Below are 25,263 nucleotides of genomic sequence, written 5' to 3'. Positions count from 1 at the left end.
GGAAAGGCGTTTAGTCTATCAGCGGACTGTTAAAGGCTGATCTGATGATCATGAAATGGCGTTGCGAAGCGGTGCGGTGGAATATCCATCACTGTGGCAGAGACCTAACATATATAATATCGCTAAGTACACGCGGAACGCTAAGCCTATATGACGTAGGGACAAATCCAATTTTGCGGGTATAATAGACAAAAACAAATGAAGAAAAGACAATAATAGATACAGTGTTCTAATTTGGTATGATATGAAAACCTACCCAAATAAATCTTTACTCATACAAATATAAATTCGAAAGTATTTTTTTTGATTCCACTACTGCAAACTCACCTGATGCAGTCTAAGATTCCACCGGGCTACAACGGCAGATATATTGACCCCATACCTATAATCAGTTTCTAAACAAACATTTTACCGGAAAGCTAAATTGCTTAGCGACACGACTTGGTCACTAGGGTACATCTAGCCACAAAATTCTGTTCGTCTGTACCTTTTCACGCTTAAGCCGCTAAACAGACTTCGATAAAAAAAATAAGATTCCTATCCAGCCTGTACACATACTATGTGAGACAGTACATACTGCTTTCGTCTTTTAATATACTATATTTCCCGAATTAAAAGTGTTTTAATCTTATAACACCTATTTTTAATTCCGGCCCTGTGTATTAAATGTGTAGCGTTTGCTACACATTTGATACACAGGGCGTCCCACGGCTATGCCACATGGAGGGAAGAATACTTCCCCTCCCCTCCAAATATTGTAGATTAAGCATTTTACTTAAAGAAGCATTCGAATTTAATAAACCATTTGAACAGAATGACCAGAAAAAAAATACCTTGTAGCGGTATGATACCGATCGCGAACGACAGGTTTCATTAGATTATTTTATCGTTATTTGTGTTTCTTATATATGTAATCTTTGTTAAACAAACCATTATATAAAAAAGTGGATATAAACAATCTACTTACTAGAAACGGTCATAAATTTGTGATATCAGCATATCGTCTTAGGAAAGTACAGAAAACCTTTGTGGGGCTAAGTATATGCTTTTATAACATGCTACCGAAAGTAATAAGTACTTATTAGATTTACCATTACATAAGTTTAAATAATGTATAAAAATACATTTAATACATCGAGGTCACTATACTATTGATGAATTTCTTAATGACAAGGTTGCCTGGAAGCAAGCCGCTCCGCTTTCATCTCACACAAGATAGAACAAAGATTGTTAAATTGTAAAACGATGTCGGAAAAGAGCAACCGCTGAGTTTCTTTCGGCTTCTTCTCGGTAGAATCTGTAACGTTAACGGCGAAGAAAAACATCGCGTGGAAATCTGTACGTCTGAAACAGTTCTGTATAATGTTTACAAAGGCGTGTGACGTGTACTAATCGGCGCCTGGCCAGCCTGGTGGACCGCGGTTTAAATCCTTCTCATTCTGAGCCAGTAGTAGGTAATCGTTTGATAACGATGATGATGTGGGTACAGCAGGTACCTAAGCATTTAGTCAGGAATATGTAGAAGCCTAACATATTGTTTCATATCTTATCATATTTCTTTAAACGAGCAATTCTTGTATATATATAATTGGAATCTTGGAATCGGCTCCAACGATTTTCATGAAATTTAGTATACAGGGGGTTTTGGGGGCTATAAATCGATCTAGCTAGGATTCATTTTTATTGGAATCTCGGGCAAAAACTGCAAAAAATATCCTTTTTGAGAGATTCTGATGCGTGCGATGCGTGAACGGTAAACGTTACGCTAAACGACGGAAGTATGAAGTAAGTATTTCGGAATTGTCGGAATTTTTGTTTCTTTAAAGTTCTATAAAACGGTCCGCGACAACATACGAATATTTTTTTAAGTCGGCTCATTTGCGGACTAAGTCGCGCGGGTTTGCTAGTATTTAATAATAGTACCTATATATTGTTTGGTTCTCATTTCGGAGGCCGAGTAGTCCATGCCTAGCTATTACCCGGGGAACTTCGAATCAGTAAATAGAAACAATTCTATCCTCGATCTATCATCCAATGAGCGAAAACAGATTTTATCAAGGCCAGCGCTTCGCTCGAATATATTGCTTGCTTCATCAAATATCAAGCTGACTTCAACGTTTCAACGACTACCAACTGAATATTTATGTTCAGTAAATAAATATTAATTAGTAGTGTATTTGTATAATAATACGTTAAACAAACATTAAATGAACTGAATACGTGAAATGTTTAAATAAAACTCATCGGTGCCCCGCATGCGGTGTTTTAATATTCAAGTAATACAGTGCAACCTCAATATAACAAATCGGAAGGGAACAAGTATGTATTCGAAAGGTACTTATATCAAATTTAGGTTCGGTTTTTCAGGTAAGGTTGGTCTAAAATTTGTTTTAAACAGTTATAAAACATTGTTTTTGATGGTTGACAAAGCTTCGGATTGACAAAATTTGTTAATTAGAGGTCATACTTTTTTTTTTTTTTTTTTAATTCTTTATTTATTCGGGACTTTTCTTAACAATAAGAATGTCAGCCCCATCGTTCCCTTTACAAAAATTTATACTTCCTTTCTCTTATCTTAACTTAAAATCTAATAGAGTTCTGGCTACCTCTGAAAAAGGTGCCGCCAGGATACTTTGCCAAATCCCCACATCATGAAGATTTATTTTAAATTTACATATTAATTGGTCCCTCATTGGAGGTCATACTTTGATAGTAGAAAATTAGTTGACAAAACGGTTTAACTATAAATTATTCGCAATGTAAAGGTATATATTACACTGAATCCTATGGACAATTCTTTAAGATTAGTGACGAAGAATTTATTAAATCGAGGAAGTCGTTATTTTGAGGTACGTTTTATAAAGGTTGCACTTTAGAAGGCAACCATATATTCATCATATCAACCCATTACTGGGCCACTTCAGGGCACAGTCCACCACGCTCCCCAGTGCGTATTGGTGGACTTCACAAATGTTTGAGAACATTATGTAGAACTGTTAGTCATGCAGGTTCCTCACGATGTATTCCTTCACCGTTTAAGCAAGTGATATTCTAATGGTTAAAAGCAGAATAGCCCAGTGGGTAGGACTTTACTTTCGGAGGGCTGAGTTCGAATCCCAGCACGAACTTTTAACTTTTCTAAGTTATGTGCGTTTCAAGCAATTAAAATATCACTTGCTTCAACAGTAAAGGAAAACATTGTAAGAAATGAACGCCTGAGCGTTCTTTATAACGTTCTCAAAGGTGTGTGGAGTCCATTGTGGGAGAAGACCGGTATGTAGTGAGCCGGTAATGTGTTGGTATGAACAACCTTACCGATAAAGACCTGCATAAACAGGTCAGCTCGCAAAAATCTTAAACTGCATCATCAGCTACAACCTGATGAGAGTGCAATCAAAGGGCATTAGGTATAAAAATAATAAACCACCTAAACCTATGACTCCGTATGATAAAAAAAATCTGCTGAAAGAAAAGAAAAGAAAAGAGCGTGGTGGTCCAGTAAGGTATCCTCCTAATATTATAAATATTAATGTTAGTTTGTTTGTTACGCTTTCGCGCGAAAACTGCTTAACCGATCATCATAAAACTTTGTACACGTATTTTTGGAGGTATCAGAAGTAACATAGGATACTTTTTATTGAAAAATATATATTTTTTTTTACGAAAGATGTCGAAATGTTAGTCAAAAATCTCATGTATGACTATAGGTGTAGACTATGCAGCAGTACGCTGCGTACCGAATATCTAGTAACTATATAAATCTATTGTAATTATCGAACTACGTCAACCTACCAGATCCCACCAAGCCAAATCCCAAGCAGTGCGGTCTAAGTTCTATATCCTGATCACCAATGAAATGAGAGAGAAGCCTTGTGTCCAGCATTACATACATGTTTTTTTTAACATTACCCACGGTTTTAGGTACATCGTGTTTAGTCATATGGGTGTACGGGTGTGTATAAAGGCCAGGCGGTCTAGGATCTCGTCTAGGGGGAGGCTTCAGCTGTGGCTAGTTACCATCCTTAGCTATAAGACGTACAGGGATAATTTATTTAATTATTTATTTATACACTTTATTTGTACCCTACAAATAGGAAAAAAAAAAACAATGGACACAACAAAAATAAACTTAAAAATTAGGATACAAAGGGCGGCCTTATCGCTTAGAAGCGAACTCTTCCAGGCAACCTTAGGATTAGGAAAACCAAGGGATTAGTGGTGTGGTTTTCTACTAAATCCGTACTACTAATTATCACCACCTAGAACCACGTGAGGTTGCCCTAGGGCTATCGGGGAGAAGAATGATAAAAAAAGAACCTTAACCCTGCCACTCTTTGCTAGTTCGTAGTCTGATAAGAATACCCGTTCCCGTGGAAACTTAGAAATAAAACACTCTTACACAGAAATGCATCGTTGTGTAGAAATTTTTAGTTTTCGGGTTTGGTACACACAAACGTATATACATATATAATATATATATATACACATATTTATACAGAATATAGAAGGTATCGTGTAGGCAGTGATTTTTGGTATTTATGCACTGCATAACATTGATTGTGCGTAGGTTACTTTACCGTGCCTTAATATTCCAAATAGCCTACGTGTCAAACTTTTATCTCGCAATTTCACAACCTAGAAATGAGAACGAGCTTTTTTAGCTTACGTAACATCAATATGCCACGGTTTTATTAGAGTTTAGACAGACACATCTTTGATCTAAATCTTAGATGTCATCATTCGCAGCTACCGTCCCACAGCTGGGCACAGGTGTCTCTCACATTAGAGATGGTTTTAAGAGCATAAACCCACTACACAGCTCCAATACAGGTTGATGGTTTTAAACGACTACTTATTATAATCACAAGATATTGATAATAACCAAGACCGACGGCTTAACGTGATCTCCGACGCTTGAAACCGCTGATTCCCTAACTCCGGGATGGTACGGATAATACTTCAACGGAAAAAATACAATGACCTCGTGATCCGTAGTTGAACATGCTTATTACTAGACGAACGAGACCAAATTTAACTGTATATAAAGGTGACAACTCAAGTATTTTCATCAACGTATAGTACATACATGGCCTGTGTCGCCACGCCAAAAATCAGGTTTCCCTCCGCCTAAAGATGTTTCACATCAAAAACCAACGGCTTTCTAGGTTGCCAAAAAAATTATATGCTTTATCTATATTAAGTATATACCTAAACATATAATACAGTTACGTAAAAGCTTTATATATGCGCATAACAATTTTTATTATGTACACGTTAAATTGTATTAGAGAGTCTTCCTATTGACTCTTTAGGTATGAATTATGATGTACGACTTGACCGACTTGGGGTAAAATGTTACAATAGAGCAGAGAGATATAAAAGGTATAATGTATTAAACCCCTCTAACGGATATTATATTGCAATTTGCAAGGAATGTAAATAGAAAAGGACTAAGCTTTCCAAATGACGGTCTTCAGTCTGCGAGTTCAAAGCCTTCTTTAAGCAGGCTTCACACGACATAATAAGTTAGTAAGCCGTATTACTTCAGTCGTAGATATAGACAGTATTACAAGTTATAGGTATTGCGACAGTAATGTAAAAGTACAGGTTAACTTGTTTCTATGTAGAGAAAACTCTTTCTAATCGCTCAACCGTTGTACAAAATTCCACTGTTATAATTAAGACTGTATCACCTTTTCTTTGACCTCTCAATAGACGTACTGTGAGACCTTATATTTAGTATTTTCTCCTACGAGGTACTTGAATAAATATTCCTCGTTAGTAGATATAAATTTATGTAGTATTTTCTATTTTAAGTTTTTAGGCACCCACCCACCCACTTTACTTCCTCCCGCACCACGCACAACGGAAAACAGTACTTTATCTGTTAAGAAAACCTACTTACCTACTCGTTGCGAATAGTATCTATAGTTCCTTTGTCTAAGCCTGACTTATATTAGTAGATATTTATGAAAACCGCCGACTTTGTGATAGAATAGGTATAGTACGTAATGAATATATGCCTTATAATGTATATGCTGACGAATCTTTTTGATAACTATGGCTTTTCTCGCCACCTAGAAGCCCTTGTAAGTAATTTTACCTTCATGCACCTATCCTGAAATATGTCTTTAGGTACGCCTTATCCTTAAGTAAATAATATACAAGCATCATTCGGCACGGCACGGAAAGTTTGCATTGAACAAAATTACTCATCAGAAATTGTACGCGGATGAAACCGTTAGTACTCAATAAAAAACAACGTATCTGAAATCTTCCGCTATTTTAATTTAGATATTTGAGTTAAATACTTTAAGACAAGAAATTTAGTAACTACCTAAGCTTTCTGAAAATTAATAAAAATGAGTATATATTTAAACCGTGCGATATAAGTTTATATTAGTGATATGAGTTGCGCAGCTAAAGTGGCAAAGTGGCGAAGTGTTTGTAGACCCCACGCTAAATCTAGCGAGAATGAACAAAGGCAGCATAGCACCATTGAGTGTCAAAATATTCCGAATGTCTACGTCCAGCAGTGAACATCCATCAGCTGATGATGGTACGCATAGTTTCGAAAAGAGCTAAATATAGCAGTCATATCCATGAAACATAAAAAAGAAGAAAAATAAACGCTACAAAGGTGATTTTATTGTTAAAACTTTCTGAACAACTACATTAGGAGGAAGGATTTGGCTAACCAGAACGCGGGACAGTGTAAGTACTTTAAAGTAAACTCTATCCTTTTCTACACTTAAACTATTTTTAAAAAGTTAAACCTCTAGGTGGATCTATAAAGAGCAAAGAATTTTATAGTTCCAACTAGTATGCTTTTATTATTGTTTAAAGTGTACATATCTATTACATATCGAGTCTTGTGTGTTCTTCGAAAATTATGGGTTTGTCACCAACCAATTTTCGAAGAACGCTGGCGCTGACAAAAGTAAAACGATTTACAGCACCGATGCAATGTTTCCTGTTTATCAAGTTTTTATAGGATATACTTCTCAATACTAAGAGTGCTCAGGAACTTCACGATCTCAATCCTCTTCCGACGAAATTCTACCAAGGAACAGTGAGACGACAAGAGCGGTGGAATCCGCTATGTGGTTTACATTCAAAAACGTTTTCATCCACGTAACTGTTACGTAGTGTATTTCTTGCTACGAAGGTGCCTTGATTGACGTGAGTACGTTCAAGGCAACAGTGAATATAAATTTCCCATAATTTAATCTAGACCCCACCATTGTCTCAAGCGCAAACTGTGTGGTTATAAAAGTTAAAACTCAAAGAATAGATAAAAAAGTCGCAAGGAGTTTCAGAAACATCGCGTGCATACGCGCTTTGTTTAGAGACCCTTACTTAAAGTTGTTCAATAAAAACTATACTAGTGTCCGTTTTTCTAATCGAATACCTAACGATTTTGGCGATGTCTACAGAAAGAAACGTTTTACCAACTATTGCTCTAATATAGTTGTATGTCTAGTAATATCCTTATATTAGGCATTACTTATTTATGCATGGTCTCGTCGTTAGTGAAAACGGGTATAAAATACTTGTTTATAAGCCAAGATTTCGATCGTACGAGTAGATACGCATACAGACCAAACCGACACACGTCATTTATCGGAACATAAATTGGTATACACGCACTAATGACAAAGGTGAACTCTCCAGTGTCAAACTGGTGTCTACCATTAGTTTTAATACGAAATATAGGCGGGAGCGTATTTACTATCAATCATTTTAGTGAAATTAATAATTGAACGGTGATTAACATATAGGTAAACCATTAACATTCTTAGTGTAATAAAAATACCGTTTAGGTATAACCCATGCCTACCTATGTAATTTTATATTATGACTTAAGGCAGCCAGTTTTACGATAGTTACATATTAAGTCAATAGTTTTAGGCATTGATTTAATATATTAATACTGGTTTTAGGTACACAATTGAAAGAATTAATGATAAAGATGTTACACCTACAACAAAAACTGAATAACCTATTCAACGAAAAATATGTTTGGTAGAAACAGGCATTCGGAAGATTTTTATTACGTAGAGTAGGTATTTTTAACTACAAATCGGGTTTAATCAAATTTATGTTGGTTATTAATTTAACTATCGTATTATTTTAAGCATTGCTCTTGATATATTATGTTTTTGGTATATTTACCCACCCAGTTACTATTATATTGTAGGTTTTTAGGCGGAAATCGGCTGTATACAATTGTTTCGCCGGTAACAACTTTAATGCAATTCCACCTTAAAATTAAATGTTACAAAAAAAAACAAAAATTATATTAAATTATTTTATATTAACTCTAACCAGCGGGAAAAAAAACATTCGTTTGTTGGCTCTAACTAAACTCACCTCTGGCAGCTCGTCGGGAACTTTGCCCATCCACGACAGCGATAGTATCGTGCAGTCGCATTTCGCGTTTACGTTCCTTTCAAAATGTAAATGCATTCTTATGAGACACTGAAACCTTTTCTTATCACTGATTGTCCTAATCAACCGCGCGCGTACTTCACTATAGTCACCAAATACCGCGAATAAATCATTTTATAAAGTGCTTCATTTTGAAAACTGTATAAAATGTTAGGAGATGGGTTGCGTCGATCGCTCGGCTGGCGTGACAGAGGGTGACAGGCTGCCTGGCTTTTCCAAGGGCTGTAGCGCGCAGATATCGATTGCGCGTTAGGAACCGCGCACCGCGGCCTCTGTGCTTAGTTAGCGCTAACTAGGAAAAGTGGGAAAAACTCGGAAACGCGAGCGATGGCGCCAAGGTTAAACGTCCGAAAGTGCCTTTGTTTTGCCTTTTTAATGGGACTTGAATTGCAGTTAAATAGTTAAAGTGAGAGATGCGAATTGCAATTGTGTGGCAACGTAGCTGCCCGTTAAAATTATTTTTAACAATTATGAATTAAATTTATTTATTTACTGATTTTTTCTGTTAGGTAGGATATGCGTCAAAAATTTCTGAGTGAGTGAAGACCAAAGTTTTCGAACAGTGTGTGATCCGGTAATGACTTATGGCTCTATTGGACCATTTCTGATACCTATCCAACCCAAAATATAGTCTGTATGAAGATAACAAGGTGATTAACTCGTGCCCTGCAGAGAAAGGCACAGCGTTGTTTGATGTCCCACTAAAAAGACAGATGATATCTAGGAGTCACAGGCAGTTAGATACCAACCGTCTGCACGAGTCCGTGGAGAGGGAATCCGTAGAAAAGACAACAATCCAGAAGCCCATCCGATAAAATTAAGAAAATAACATCTTCCTAGTTAACACAGAGATAGAGTAGAGTTTTATCTAACCTAAAAAAATGATAATGAATTTTTTTAGTTTTGCCCTTCCTTCGCGCCTTAACTAAGCAACCAATCAATGATTTTTAATATAGAGTTAGTTGAAAGGACTTAGAATAACGTAGGCTACATTTTATTGAAGAAAAAAAATGGTTTCTCGGGATTTGTAAAAAAAACCATAAAAATGCGGACGAAGAACGCTAGTTAATAAGATAAATATACTTACATATATATACCTAATAAGTAGGTATTCATTTCTAGGTTACGTATCCTTTGGTGAGCCTTAAATTATAATTATTTATTTATTAAATAATGTGTGATAATACTATCTATATTTTAATACGTGAAGCAAGTCTTTGTACCCCTTACGAAAATTGCAGAAGGAGTGCAGAATGCTTATACTTTTTTTTAATTTTGCATAAAACATACTCGTATATTGAATCCATAAAAAAAACTTTACACACACCACCATGTATTTGACATATACAGGTAAATTAGGCTTAGTTTCCATAATGTATTATGAAATTCCGCAAAGTAACACCTGCTTCTATACAATACCAACAGGCCTACTCATTTTTACTCTTTTTTTTATTATAACTTATTTGAAAAAAACAGGCAATTGCAGTGTAGCGTTTTTTATTTTTATTTTTTTTTTTTTAATCTATTTTTTTTAAGGGACTTTTATAGGTTACCTATACGTCAGCCCCATCGTTACACACAATATGAATCCTAAATAACAGTGTAGCGTTGGCGAAATCTGTTATCAAAGATGAAAGAAGTATATAAATATACTTCTTCTTATAACAGATCAGTCTTCAACAATTATCACAAACCTTAATAACCTTAAATTTTATTTTTGAATTGGTTTATTTGGATTAGATTTAATTTAGTTTTTTTTTAATTAATTTATTTTAGACATGTAGGTATATATGTATTTTAATTGCATTTAATTTTATTTCGAAAATGATGAATGAATAAATGATGATTATTATTATTATTATTAATAATGTCAAAACTTATAATTAAAATTGATTATGGTCGAAATTCGACCAGTGGGCGAATAATAAATTTATTAAATAATAAATAATAAGGTATAAATTCATAAACATACTAATTTAATTAAAACTTATTACCTACCTACTTTTGTCTTTTCGTCTTTTTCTTTCCTAGTAAAAGAAGAAAAAATCTTTTACACATCTTTTACATCTAGGTATTCATTCTTTTATCTATCTAGAACGAGATTGATGAGTGTGCAGGCAACTTCATTAATTCACCAGTTGGACAAAGAAGGATGGCGCTAGGTCAAGGACAGGTTGTATCGTATCCTTAATGTAAATTTACCTTCTTATCTAATTAACTTCCTACCGCGTAAGGTTGATAGCCCAGTGGGTAGGAGCCCGAATTCACTTTCAGGGAGCCGAGTTCGAATCCCAACACACACCTCGAACTTTTAAGTTATGTGCGTGTTTAGCGATTAAAATATCACTTGCATCACGTGAGGAACCTGCATGCCTCCAAAATGTTGTCAAAGGTGTGTGGAGTCCACCAATCCGCACTGGGCCAGCGTGGTGGACTATTGTGGGAGGAGACCCGTGCCCTGTGGGCCGGTAATGGATTTATATGATGATGATGATGACCTACCATGCTATACTATAATTAAATAAATAGGTACTATGTGGCTTGCGAACGCTGGCACGGGTGTCCAGCAGGCGTACGTTTTATCTACTGATAAAGAGCACACCAGGCAGGTAACATTTGTTATAAAATATAAATATACCTAAATAGCTTAATGTTGGTCACACGTATATACCTACTTTACTCATAGACGTAATCCCGACCCGTGAGTCCCGTAATTTTTAATTTTTCTTTACCCTCTACCATCTTAGATTGCATCATCACTCACCAACAGGTGAGATTGCAGTCAAGGGACAAATTGTAGAGAGTAAAAAATAAAAATTTATATGCTATGCCTAAAAATTACGATTAAATATCACATTTAAATTTTTAAGTTTTTGTCGACATAAAACGTGATGTGGCTTATTTATAGGAGATTTACTGAAGACCAGTTGGTATTTTTGTAGTAGGTAGGTACCTACGTACATAGTGTGTATGTATGACAGGCCATTACCCCTACATGAACGTTGAGAACAAAGTCAGAACACGCGGATAAATAATTCAGCTCGGTAATGTTTTTTCTTAATGGCGGCTTTAGAAATACCATTATTTCAAACCGAAATCTTATTATTAGTGAAATTAAATAATGAAAAAAGCGCGTGCACTCTCACTCAACAATAACGGCCCGCAAATATTTGTATACCTAGTAGCGGTGCGTCGCGCGTCGCGAATAAGTCAACCTTAAAAAATATGCCGATTTTAAACCATTCTTCATTTGTTTTATGCTCCTATTAGTCATTGCGTGATGCACGATAAATGGGCTATCCAACACCATCGGACCAGTAGTTTCTGAGATCACCTTGTTCAAATAAACAATAGAATATGACTATTCAATCCACATAATATTTCATTGCCAAGGGTTTTTTTTTATTATTAGTACATTTTTGTCATTGATCAATCACTGAGACTAGATTGCAATAGCACATTTGGGCCCCAGTCCTCATCACCATTATCAACCCATTACAAGTCCTCTATGGAGCACGGGTCTCCTTTCAGAGTTAAACTACCGGTTGACATCTTTGAGATGCTTGATTCTGAACGGAAACTTATAGAAAAGTCCATAGTATAAAGAATAAGGTACATAACTGATAAAAAAGGTTGGTAGTGAATTATTCCTCTAACCAGACTAACTGTTTTAATTATTTTAAATGACAATGTACCCACCACCCGGCTAAGTTGGCTGTGGGCTTCTTAAATTAGGGCGCGTTTAGAACCATTGTAGCTTTAGTTTAAGTTTACGAATATGGTTTCGTATCTCACTGCCAAGTTAACATATCTCAGATGGTACCTATAGCCATCTATAGTCCTACTTGAATAAAGATATTTTTGACTTTAACCTTTGACTTTGAGTGTGCATAGTATAGGCCCTAGTTCACAACGCAAGACAAGTGCGGGTTTGTTGACTTCACACGCCTTTGAGAAAATTTATTCGCTCGCAATCGAAGTCTTTTTAATTAATCGTCTCTATGATCCTCATTATAGAGCGATAGAATAAGAGGAGCTGACGTCCTAAAATGCGTTTTGTATATAATTTGAAAAACTTTTTTTTTCATAAAAGCTTGAAGCCTTATTTATTATATAAATTATACATTATATTTTTTTTTCATCTACTGTGGACTGTTGTGGTAAGTAATGATGCATGTCTAAAATGGGAGCGGGTTAACCTATTAGGGAGTGTGGCAGTTATCATTTATATTTTTCTTGACCTGTTAGACTCTAACAGGTCAAGAACAGTTAGACAATTACACTGGATCGCTAAATCGCTTAGCGGCCACGGCCGAAACCTCCAACCAGACCAGAGAAAATTCTGAAATTATAAATTCCCAAATTGCCCTCCCCTGCCGGGAATCGAACCCGAGACTTCCACCTTAAAACCACAGCGCTCTCTGTGAGGTCGCCAAAATAAAGTTTATGGAAATCGATATCAATTAGGTTCATGAAAAGAAAAATACTTATTTCTTATCAAAATACATTTTATTGAAAAGATTGGACAAAATATCACAGACCATACAAATAACTAGGCTCTAGGGATTTGAATATTTCATGATCGATCCTTACCATTCCGCCATTTTCATTTTTTCCATAATCGCAGCCATGCATAAAACCTTAATGAACCAATAGCTAAAATCAATACTCCCGGAAACCGGTAACGGAAAGACAGATACAAAAAACCCGTAAAATACGTAGGTAGAGTTTTTCAATTCTATTCAATTCAAAAATTATTTATTCATGTTGGCCTATCACAGGCACTTATGAACCTACACGAATACTTTTGCACATGCAGGAAAAATTTAAAAATTACAAGAAGTCGTCTTTTTAGGCAGAATACATAACATAAGTATAGAAGGCAAAATCTACTTAAGGGTAAGGTTTAAGAGATTAACGCTCGTTTAAACCAAGGCATCTCAAATCAAATGCCTAATGATTTAGGCATGTATGGAAAAAAAAACGTTCCACCAACTCTTAGGTGATAACTATTAGTGAACGGTTTACGTATGCCTATTAATCTCCTTAGATTAGGCGTTACTTATTTAAGCAGGTTAGTGAAACCGGGCAAAAAGCTATCAAAGTTCGACGGTAACCTTAACTTAATAAACCCCTTACTAAAATAATATTTTTAATTTTAGTTTTAACTCTTAATTATGTTCACTGACGTTGTCACTAGTAAAACTTTGATACCTAAGTGTTTGCATTGATGCAAGCGATTGATTCATACAAGATTTTTCCTTGATTTAAAAAAAAAGAAATAAAAAATGCAACCTCGTAGGTAAATCAAAACAATCAAACCTATTACATAATTTCATAGCAGTTTCATTTTTTTGCCTTTTTGAGTAGACACTTTGGGACCTCGGGGGCCAGGGGCTCCAGTTATTTTCAAAGAATTGTTAAAAAGGTGTCGTCGTGTACCGGTGTCATGAGTCTACCGGCGATTTTAAAGCGGGCAGTTAGTTACCTTGGCCAAATATTTGTTTGGCCATTCAAAGTAGATTTTATTAAGTTTTATTTTAGTACAGAGGTAATTTTTGTTTATAAATAAAAAAAAATTACAAACATTTAATGATTAAAAATTAAAATTTAACTTCTTCCATCGAACCCCAAGTGCAACCAGTTTTAACTTTAACGGGCAGCGGTACATTTAAATGTACTGTGTCCTCCATTAAATTTTTAATAGTGTGTACAAAATTCATTTTATTCGATTCAATAACTTCATAGACAAGTTCATCGTGCATTTGTAAAATCAGGCGAGGTTTGTCAACATCGGCATTCGTATTGGTATCTAAGGCACACATTGCAGCCTTTGCTATGTCAGCTGCTGACCCCTGAATAGTTGTGTTTACTGCTTGCCTCTCAGCTGTATCTGACAACAATATAATTTTCACATTATTAATAATTGATGTTATTGTTGGTTGTCACTCCGTAGAAAATAATAAATAGCCTTTCTCCCGTGGAACTATACCTTCTAGTTAAGGTATGTACCTAGAATGTATAGTTCCAAACCTTAAACTTCTGTAATGTCCATGTAAATACCACCACGGGTTCAAAGCTATTTATTATTATGTTTAAAATTGTTTTAAACTAAAATTCAAAATTTCTTTATTCATGTACGCCTATCACATGCACTTATGAAGCGTTCATATATATGTTTACATAATTGTAAGGGGATGGTGATAACTTCGTTCGCCAACTTAGACCTGAAGCTACGAGGGTTCCAAACGCGCCCTTGTCTAAGAGCCCACAACAAACTTAGCCGGGTATTTTTTTATTATCACCATCTCACATTAAATTAATATTAAGCTATGAATTCAGAGCAATCCACACCCAAGCTTTTATACGGAACGTCCCTAGTTATTTATTAGTGGCATCGACAAATCCTTTAGGCCACGAGTATAGCAAATAAAACTTACTTCGTTTGGACACAATGTTACTATTTATGTCGGGCAAATATCTGCGACGTTTCATCAATGTCTCCACGTATCCATTCTTCCTGCATTCATCGATAACGCTCTGAGTGAACACCTTGACAGCTGGGTAAGATTTGTAGAAGGTGTCCATGAACACAGCGGCTTCTATCTCGTTGACATCAAGATGTTGAGCCAAAGTTCTGTTTCCCATTCCGTATAGAATACCGTAACAGAGCTGTTTTGCTTTTTGCCGTAGGTCATCGTCCACCTAGCGAATATCAGAGATTTGATTGTTATCGCAAGATTAACACAGTGGCATCGTTTAAAAGTATCGAAACCATATAACGTCAAAATAAAATGGACCTAACATTATACAAGCAACATTAAGGTTCAATTTGCTCTTAATCCGCGAAAATCATGCAAACCTACACGGTTTAATTTATAATATCCTCAATCTTCATAAACCACACCACAGATAGGTACTACATAATGCCTCAACGGACTACGTTTCGCTGCGACACCGGAGCATCCTCAGAAAATTTTGACGTAGGTATAAATATTGAATATTTCACCGTGCGGTTTTTCTTAGTTTTTGCGGATTTTAGCAAATTTAAGATTGATTGATTGTTCTTTATAATATACTGGCATGAGTTACCGCGTGAGTTAAATTTCTATTATAGCTTTAGTGGTTGTTAGTTTAATTTCTCAATATTTCAAATTTTAATAGCTCTTGCCCGCGTTCTTCGTTCGCTTTTATTACGGTTTTTGACAAATCCCGCGTGATCTATCTGTTCTTCTGGGATGCACAAAACAACACACTTTCGCATTTATGATATACCTAAGTTATAATCATGAAATTACACAAAGTAACGCCTGCATTATCCATTATTAAGAACCTAATTTTTATCTATATGTTATAAGTATTTATTAAGTTATAAGTATTTATGTATATTATTCATAAAAATAATCATCAGTCATCTTAATACCCATAACATGTGATGATGTGTGTATGATCGTTGTGTATTTTTTGATGTATTTATTCGCTGATTTTTATTTACAGATGAGCCAAACGTATATTAAAGATTAAAGGCGATTTAATTTGCCTCTTCTTTTGGTAGTGGGTTGAGGAATGGTATGCCAATTTACATACACCTACTATTAATGATAGAGTCATCTTTTGTACATTACATTACCTGTTTTTCAGGAACGCCGCTCCACGATGCCGCAATAGACTTAAAAACATCCACATCTGAACTCATAATCCTAGTCAGAACCACATCCTTGCAATAGTGAGTCAAAATCCTCATTTCTAGCTGGCAGTAATCAGCGGACACGAAAACGTAACCCTGCGACGATTTGAAAATATTTCTACAATTGAACTCTATCACGTCGTCGCAAGGTGCATTGTCTTCTAACACTTCCAGATATCTAAGAGGTACGGTAAACGTTCGAGGGACATTTTGCAGGTTTGGCTCGTGCATACTAATTCGGCCGGTGCAAGTGAACATCGTGTAGGAGGGGTTTATCCTGGAAATCAAATCATTTATTCATACCTGCGCCCCGAGTTGCGGCGTATCTACGGCGCTTGCATTTGGTTGAATTTTCATGAATAATTTAGTGTTTACCCAGCGCTTTATCTAGTTAAATAAAAATACGTGTGTGATTCACTTGCAGTAGCAAAGTAGTCCTGAAAGTCTGAAAATGCGACTACAATTGCGCAAATTTATGTTAAAACTGAAAAAACAAAAAAAACCTGTGTAGCTCAAAGAAAAAAATTGTAGTAGGTACCTACTTTATTAACAAACTAGTTTGTTAAAACTTTTACTATTATCATAGGTGGTAGGTGCCTACATATAATTTTCTTCTATTATAAAGACGGCATGATTAAGACTTGAAAGTTTTATTTGTATCCAATATACAAACAAAAGTTTCAAGTTTTAACTTCTGTAGAATGAAGTTAATGAAAATAGATAAAAAATACTGATAAAAATCTCTTTCTTCCACAAACGGTGGAACTGCGAATTTTATGCTAGTAAAAAAAATTGGCTTGGCTTACAACCCGTCCTATCCTTCTTAGGGAACTCGTCCGCGTGACAGTATGAAAAATGACAATAAGTAAATCCATCATAATGAGCTGATATTTGATATTTTTAAACACGTATCTTCAGTAATAAACAAAAACCGGACACTTTTCTGCTAGATTTCGTACATAGCATAGTTATCCAAAATATACCAGAACGTATCGAAGGATTGAATAGGATCAGGTTTGTACCAGTCTCAGACCAATTAGGGTTACTTTTTCACAAAAAAATTGTCGTTAAATTAAATAGTTTCAATGTTCACTACTGTTTTATTGTGATTGTTATTCATTACCTAATTTCAAGTTAGGTATATACGTATAGAAAAACTTTTAATCTAATTTTTATTTCCCAATACAAAAAAACTTGACAAATTTTTTCAATGGTGTGTGTTTTTGTGTGTGGGCCCAAACTAAATAAGAGGTAAAGGCTGGAAACACTGACAAGCCGCAGTAAAACGCAATTGAAGGCTATGTTCCTTATCTCTTTTTAGTGACAACTTGATTGGTTGATGTGTCATAGCTGCCACAAAATATAGCTAATATAAAAAGAAAAACATAGCGTCGGGAATTCTTAATATTTACACACAAAATTATGTACCGTCATTCAGTTATTATTGCATGCAGTGTATTGTGTCCAAAAACAACGAAAACGCCCCGCGCACGTCTCACTTTACACCCGCGGTGTTGCTAGCTCATAACCTTTTCTTATTTTCCCATTTTATGGTAAACGTTTGGAATACTTATTAAAGCAAAATAACTGTCAACTGCTAAATGGTATGAAGTGACTAACCGCCAATTCGAGAAACACTTGGAGTGGTTTTTGGTGCTTCAATATAAGTTTCTTTATGTTCTTGATTCTGTGTATTTACAATTAATGTTGCAAGTGGTCAACAACCGGTGTCTGGTCAAATATAGGGACGAACACCCTAGTTCCTTTATCCTAAGATTACAAACGCTTACCTGTTGTTCGCACTATAGTAAAACGCTTGCTCGGTAAGTGGGTACAGAGTCTTTGTTAATATGGAGTTCAGTTTTCTCCAGTATATCACGACGCTGGCCATTGGACTGTTATGGGCACAAAGAACGCTTTTCTTTGTGCTCACTTTACGTCCCTTGTATATTCCTAGAGCCTGCAATATTCTTATCATTAAAAAGATATATATATACCTATGCAAATAAATTATTATTATAAATACATATTTATTCCGTTAATGTTTATGTAAATACATATATGTGTTTTTACATTTGTATGTGTATAAGTGAAATAAAAAATACCAGAAAGCTCTCGGCTTGTAGTTGTTTACATTAAAACTAAAAACTTTTTTTTAACTCTCTTCATCATCGGGTGCCATCTTCTTTAAATTATTAAGTGTTACTACTATATTAAGTGCCGCTTTCTTTAGATCTCGGTTACAAAGTCCGGTTTTTCAACTCTACAGTTTAAGAAATATTAAATATTTTACATAGATACTCTACTTATTATTACTTTGTAAAGTAACATTGACAACAACGCGCGAACCACGATTCTATCGTGCGGTAAATACTCGACTCTAAGTAAATTAATACTGAATTTTGAACAGTCTTAAAACAAAATTGCTAGTTTTAATGATATAAACTACAAGGCCGAGAGGACATTTAGTTAGAGATGAAACAGTATGCAATTCTTAAATCGTTGGAAACCTAGTTATTTTTTTTATTTTTTAAATGAGGCAGACACTCATTGATAGGAAGTATCAAAAAGGCTCGAATCTAGTGCCTTTATTTACATATGCAATACGTATGTAGGTACAGGAAACACTCAAAACTTGACTGTGTACAATTTTGACAAATTGGTTTAATGGTAAAGTGTGATAGCTAAAAAGCATTGGACATTTTTATTACATTGGAAATTAACTTCGTACCTTTGCTACATCTTTTGAAGAATTGAAATTGAAATGATAACCACATAATTTATAAGCATTCTTTTGAAGGACTTCTTGGGAATTTTTTACATCAATCAGAAGTTGAGACGCGAGATTTTTATCCACATTGATGCCGTAGTACTCACAGTTTCCAAGTATCTTCGCCACGTGGATTTCCGTATCTACAATGTTATCTTAAAATTGGATATAACTTTTAATAACACTTTTAACTTTTCTTGCCATTTAACAAACAACCTTTGCATTGGGAGAGAAAAGATAAAATGGTATTAAAATATTGCTAAGATGGCAAATGTTGACACTACTGAAATTGTCAGCCGTTGAAGTTTTTGGGGAGCGTAATAAAATGGCTTTATTATACCCTAACTATACCTTAGAAGATATTCTTGGCCTACCACTAGTTCAACAGTGTCGTAGTAAGCATACACAGTCTGAGTTTGCTTAATTTCAAAAAGATAATAATCGGAATAATGGAGCTTGACATGTCATCATCATCATAATCATCACTTCAACCGACTGTGTTCTGTCCACCTCGTTGGGGGCCGACCAACATGGGTCCCCAATGTCCATTGATTCTCCGACCAATATGCCCCGCTCATTGTCCCTTCAGCTACGTGACTCGTTGAACAGATAGTTCGGTAATTCTCTTTTCTTTAAATCTCATTTCTGATTTGATCACGTTAAAATACTCCTAACATAACTCTTTCCATCGCCCGTTGACCCTAAGTTTGAACCCTGAGAGAAAGTTTAAGTAATTTTCTATTATTTTAAGTTTAGAAAATGCTAATAATAACTCGGGATTGAATTGAACTATATTTGAGAACTGCCCTCAGAGCCTCTTAACAATGCTGACAAAGCCAGTGCTGCTAGAGGGTACAAGGACAGTGTCAGCATTAACCACCTAGCGGATTTACCCGTCAAATTAAGAATTTTTTTACTTACTGAGAGCTTCACTCGGAAATTTATATTTCGACAACATTGTTGCACTCTGTTTTTCTGCAATGGCAAAAATGCACCAGGCCCTTAAACACGCAACCTCGAACACGTCCAAATCATTGTAGTTTTTCATTTTGTCTTTAACATTTATTTGACTTTTTGGTAAATCAATATCGCAGTACTTCTTCGTCTTAAAAATATATAATTTTTCAATAAGAAATATGCATTATTTGAACAATAAAAATAAAAATAACAATATTGAGACTTACCAGGTCAATAATTTTGGAAATCCTCTCATCGCTATCTAATAACCATTCTGTCAATGTTATATCAGTACAACTGGATAATAAATCTTTTCCAAGCCATTTCTTGATGAGTACATAATTTGCCTTTGTACATAACATCTTTAATTTAAAAGATACATTTGAAAACATCAAAGATATCTTATTCTTGAACTCTAGCAAACCCTTGGCTAATGAAGTTAAATCCAAGTATACACATAAATTCCTTTTTAGACACAGTGCTATGCCTTTTATGATGGGCACCTCTTCTCCTTTATCCTTTTGTTGTCCCACAACTGGTTTTTTAAATACAATGTTATTCCCGATAATATCACTCGATTTTTTTAGAGTACAGCTAGTATCCAAAATAATAGAAATACCTGTGGCATTATTAATGTTTATAAAGTTAATATTTACATCGTTTTCTCTCAAAATGTAGCAGTTTACATAATTTTTTGCTAGATTTAGTGTAAAATGCATTGACTTAGAAGAATATAACTTAAATTGAGCTTCTGTTTCATGCATCAAGTTATAATTAGATGATTTAGATTTTTTTGCCAAGGAATAATTATCTTTGCTTGTATAACAGCTACGTTTAAGCGGACTAATAAATCTATTTTTAAGCTTCGGTTCTTTGAAGTCTTGTGTATTTAATATTTCATGCTCCTGAGATTTGTCAAAATTATTACGATTTTCTTCTTTTGAATCTCCAGTCTCATCATCATAGACTAATTTAATATCTTCGTCTTCTTCAACTTTTATTATAGTTGATAAGAAAGCATTTAATATAGATTTAGAATTAATATCAATGTAATCTGAACATGTCTGAACATTGTTACTAGGGGCATTAAATTTAAGAACTTTATGTTCTATTAAGGTATCAGTTATTAAAGATTCTTCGAATATATTTGAATTGTCACCTTCCGAAGAAAACAAACTAATATCTTTAGCAGAAGTAGATTTTAAAGTAAAAGTATCATTTTTTTGTTCTTCGAGAGAAATGGAGCTATCCATACCTTCACCAAAACTTATATTTGGTGAAAAAAAGTTACCTGAAGTACGAGGTTTGCTAATATTTTCCAAAACAGTCCCAGTTAAATTTAGTGACTCCCACATAAGGTCTTCTTTTATAGGAGCAGATACATTTCTACTAAAAAGGTCTTTTTCATTTTCTCTAGAGTCATCATTTTTAATACTCAAAATATTATTAGTTTTGTTAACATTTATATCACTATTTAGTTCATGATCGTTCTCGTTTTGTTTACTGGTATGAAATGAAGTAATAATTCTGTCTAGGCTGTTTTCAACGTTAATGTGTAAAGAAATATTATTCTTGCAATGAATTTCATCATTTACATTTACTTGAGCAGTTGGTTGTTTTATATTATTTCGGGAAAGAACGTCTTTGTTATCTCGCTGATTATTATCAACGATAAATTTGCCTGTATCGATAGAACCCAATGAGTTTGATGGACTCAAATCTTTCCATTTGATTTCTGATACACCAATGTCTTGTATTAAATATTTTCTTGCCTCTAAAATAATATTTGCTGCCGCTTCTCTAGCAGTCATACCACAGCAGCCAGTAATCCAAATATTTTTGATCTTATTTCTTTTCCTAACATCAATATCCTCATCACCTTCTCTTTCCTTTTCGCTTTGAAAAGGCATAGATTTATGAAGAGCATTTTCAATTACATTTACATCTGCTAATGCTACACTAGAAATTGTTTCAAAACCAGCATCAAACAAAGTTCTAGCTCTAATGCCATTTAAAGAAGCCAGTTTCATTAACTCCAATAATTCAGAATGAATTCCAAACTGAAGTCGATCTTGAAACTGTGATACAAGTGTTTCCATATTCTTCCAACCCAGTTGATGGCAGAAAGCTGTTACCATTCCTAAAGTAATATATAAAATAATACCTATCAATAATATTATGATCCATACATTGCAAAAACATTCATAAACTCACCTGCAAAAGTAGCTGCTGATTGTTGAAGGCCTTGTAAAAAACCTCTAGCACATTGAAATTTGCAAGCCACTTCTGATAAAGGAACTTCATTCACTAAGTCTTGCAAGGCTAATGCTGTGTAAAATCTAGAAAAGAACACTTATGTAACTTTTGCATGACAACATTGTAGTATTAAGATTTATTAATGGCATTTAACCTTTTATGGATATTGAGTTTATTTTGATTATTGTTTGATTTATTGGAACTCCTTAAACATCGAATTATGAAACTTTCTTGAACACCAACAAGCTCTCCAACCCTTTTCATTGCTGCTGTTAAAGATTCCCATAGGGTAAGTAGATGTAACCAGTCAATATCGTTCCATTGGTTACTTACGCTGTATGGTGTTACTAAGTATATTAAATGAAGATCTGTTTCAAGCACTAAACATTGACGTGCTTTTTGTATTTCACAAAATAATGATAACCCATCATTTGGTGCCATAGATGATGAAAGACATGCTTTTCCAAATGATGTTGCAACATATTTATTTTCATGTCCTTTCGTTTGGATCCTTACTAGTTCATAATTAATAAGTTCTTTTAATGTGTCTTCTAGCAGATCATTTTGGGATGTAGAAATAGGTTTCTGAGCACAAAGAAGAGTACATTTGGTATATAAGTCTAATTCAGATTTGTTGCACACATCTTGGCTTGCTATTATTTCTAGGATGGCCCTCATAAATTTATCTTTGCTTTCAATGCAACTTAGAACTGGATCTAAAGTACCCATCATTAACTCAAACCCAATTTTCTGCTCAGCTGCAGTGCAGATTAAAACACTCTCTCCTTGCGTATCTTTACCCATTCGCCCGGCCCTTCCAATCATTTGCTTGTATGTCAAAATATTAATGGGATGCTTTTGAAATACCGGAGATCTAATAATTACTTTTCTAGCAGGTAGATTTACACCAGAACTCAGAGTAGATGTGGCAACCAATACTCTAATAGCACTAGACTTAAATGCACCTTCAATAATGTCTCTCTCATCAAATGTGAGTCCAGCATGATGATATGCAACACCAAATGAAATAATATTCTTCAAAATTTGATCCAAGCCTACTGGACAATTCTTTAATTGTTCCAGAACTTCAAAAATATTCTTTGAATTTAATTGTTCTCTTAAAGTTGTGCCATGTTCATTTTCTGAACATCCTAACTTGTAAAATGAGGATGCAATACTTTGTGCCAAATTTTCACATCTATTCTTAGTCATACAAAATATTAAGATTGAACATCCTTCTTTAATTGTTTCTAAGCAAAGTGAAAGGACATAATCACATTCCAAACCCATTTTTGCTTTATTAAATAAATCAGTATATTTCCCATTTTTATCATAATATTTGTTGCCAACTAAACAATATTCATTTAATGGTATTGGTCTAAATTCTGTAATATATAGTTCAGCTTTTAGCCAGTTTGCTAGGACTTCCAAATTTGGCAATGTTGCTGACATACCAATTATTTGTATTTTCATATTATCTAATTTGGATGAAATATATTTAACTTTTGTTAAAAGAAGTTCTAAAATGTAACCACGATGTGGATCTCCAAGCAAATGTAACTCATCTACAATAACAGCTCCTAGATCTGATATATTACCGTCATCTAGAAGTTTATTAACTAGGCTATTTGCTTTTTCAATTGTACAAATGGCTATGTGAACTGCTTGTAGGCCACCCGGAGGAGACTGAGATCCCATAAATCCCTCAACTCTTACACCTGAGCTAGATAATATATCTTGTAAATAAAACATTTTTTCTCTCACTATAGACACAAAAGGTAAAATGAAAATAACCTTTTTTTGTCGTTCCAAAACTGTTTTAATTGCCAATATCTCAGCGACCAGAGTTTTTCCTGCAGAGGTAGGTGCTGAATAAACAAGATTATGACAATCTAAAAGTACTTTTGGGTTACCAAGACAATCCACTTGCCAATCAAACATTTCTACTATTCCTTTTTTTTCATATTTGTTTGTTATTTCATAGGGAAGACCCCAGTTTTTTAAATTTTTATTAAAGGTTCTGTTTTCTCCTTTCAACTGTGATACTAATTCAACTTTACATGAACTGTTTTGCTTATCAGCTACGATTGTCTGTGAGAGACTGTCTCTTCTCGACAATAATAACTTTTGTTTCTGAGTAAATCGTCTAGGCTCTGAGTGAACACAGTCCTTAATATACTTAAGTGAACTCTGAATATCAAAGGAGTTATTAAAACATTCAGCAAGAAAAGAAACATTATCCGTAAGTTGTAGCAAATCCATTTCATCTTTTTCTTCCATTACTATTATCAAGTAACTTCATTCACTTTGTAAAAAACATTAAGACATAATCTAAAATCTTCAAAATGTAAAATAAATTCATTAATCTTTTAGATGCACCACTTTTTAAACCTAACGCATCATTTGAAAATAAATAAATAATGGTTTGTCAAATGATGATGACAATGACATACAAATGAGTTGACAGACCTTTCAACTGTCACTTGACAGACGACAGGTTTTCTCTCGTCTATGCCTTTGATTACTGATCTCTATTATACTAAAACACTACTATAATAAAAGATCAATGCTGAATACAAACTGAAAATATAAATTCCTATTGATTGAATTGAAATTGCTAGGTAGGTATGTCAGACGCCTCCATGTGACAAAATTGTATAAATATCTAGGTGTGTATAACAATCCTTACTAATATTATAAATGCAATAGTGTATATGTTTGTCCTTCCTTCACACGATAACTAAGCAACCAATCAACTTATTAAAAATATGGTGAAGTTCTGTTATTGTATGGATTTAGTTGAAAGGACGAAGAGTATACATACGTTTAGGTCCGGAAAACGAACTGTTCCCACAGCATTTGTAAAAACCCTTAATAAGATGGACTAGAAACGTCAACTCAAACTAAAAACCTTTTTTGCGTTTATATTATGCTTCCGTACCAGACGGGTACTTTTTACCTACTAAACCTCCGCTATACGACCATCCGTCCGTTTGTTATCTTATATATATCTCATAAAACATAAAATAGCCAGTTGGACTTTACACAGAATGTGCATTTCTATTACCGCTGTAACAAATAATAGGCCATAAATCATAGGAGATATGTTTTTTTTGCTTGATCTTAAAAATGTTTCCCTTCC

At 34.5% G+C, this 25,263-nt stretch overlaps 2 protein-coding genes across 6 annotated transcripts in view; both read right to left on the bottom strand.

Moving 5' to 3' along the window:
* The window catches only part of LOC120626606 (tubby-related protein 4), a 37,262-nt gene extending 28,632 nt beyond the window's left edge, over positions 1 to 8,630 (bottom strand). For both annotated transcript variants that reach the window (XM_039894217.1, XM_039894216.1), the window contains exon 1: positions 8,374 to 8,630. In XM_039894217.1, coding sequence (XP_039750151.1) covers positions 8,374 to 8,469 — 96 coding nt within the window. In that variant the 5' untranslated portion in view covers positions 8,470 to 8,630. The remainder of the gene's footprint in view (positions 1 to 8,373) is intronic.
* Positions 8,631 to 12,942: 4,312 nt separating this feature from the next.
* Positions 12,943 to 24,506, bottom strand: LOC120626322 (DNA polymerase theta). 4 transcript variants are annotated; one of them, XM_039893802.1, is made up of 9 exons: positions 22,276 to 24,506; positions 22,080 to 22,204; positions 20,093 to 22,029; positions 19,830 to 20,013; positions 18,870 to 19,063; positions 17,929 to 18,098; positions 16,082 to 16,415; positions 14,892 to 15,156; positions 12,943 to 14,344 (listed from the first exon to the last, which is right to left on the bottom strand). In XM_039893802.1, exons 1-9 carry the CDS (start codon positions 24,399 to 24,401, stop codon positions 14,055 to 14,057), a joined length of 5,625 nt encoding a protein of 1,874 aa, XP_039749736.1. In that variant the 5' UTR covers positions 24,402 to 24,506; the 3' UTR covers positions 12,943 to 14,054. The 4 variants fall into 4 exon arrangements, with proteins under 4 accessions (XP_039749736.1, XP_039749737.1, XP_039749738.1 ...); XM_039893803.1 differs by having other exon boundaries at positions 18,870 to 19,051; XM_039893804.1 differs by having other exon boundaries at positions 20,093 to 22,005.
* Between the last annotated feature and the right edge of the window lie 757 nt (positions 24,507 to 25,263).

This window comes from Pararge aegeria, chromosome 9 (genome assembly GCF_905163445.1).
Source record: "Pararge aegeria chromosome 9, ilParAegt1.1, whole genome shotgun sequence".
Taxonomy (NCBI): domain Eukaryota; kingdom Metazoa; phylum Arthropoda; class Insecta; order Lepidoptera; family Nymphalidae; genus Pararge; species Pararge aegeria.
Note: the sequence above shows the minus strand (reverse complement) of the source record. Positions and strands in the feature narration are given on the sequence as shown.

Coding starts and splice junctions, on each gene's coding strand:
- LOC120626322 (XM_039893802.1), bottom strand. CDS start 24,401: ATGGAAGAAAAAGATGAAATGGATTTGCTACAACTTACGGATAATGTT. Junction 18,099..18,869: donor CTTCAAAAGATGTAGCAAAG/GTACGAAGTTAA, acceptor AGAATATTGCAG/GCTCTAGGAATATACAAGGG. Junction 16,416..17,928: donor TACTATAGTGCGAACAACAG/GTAAGCGTTTGT, acceptor TTTGATTTCCAG/GATAAACCCCTCCTACACGA.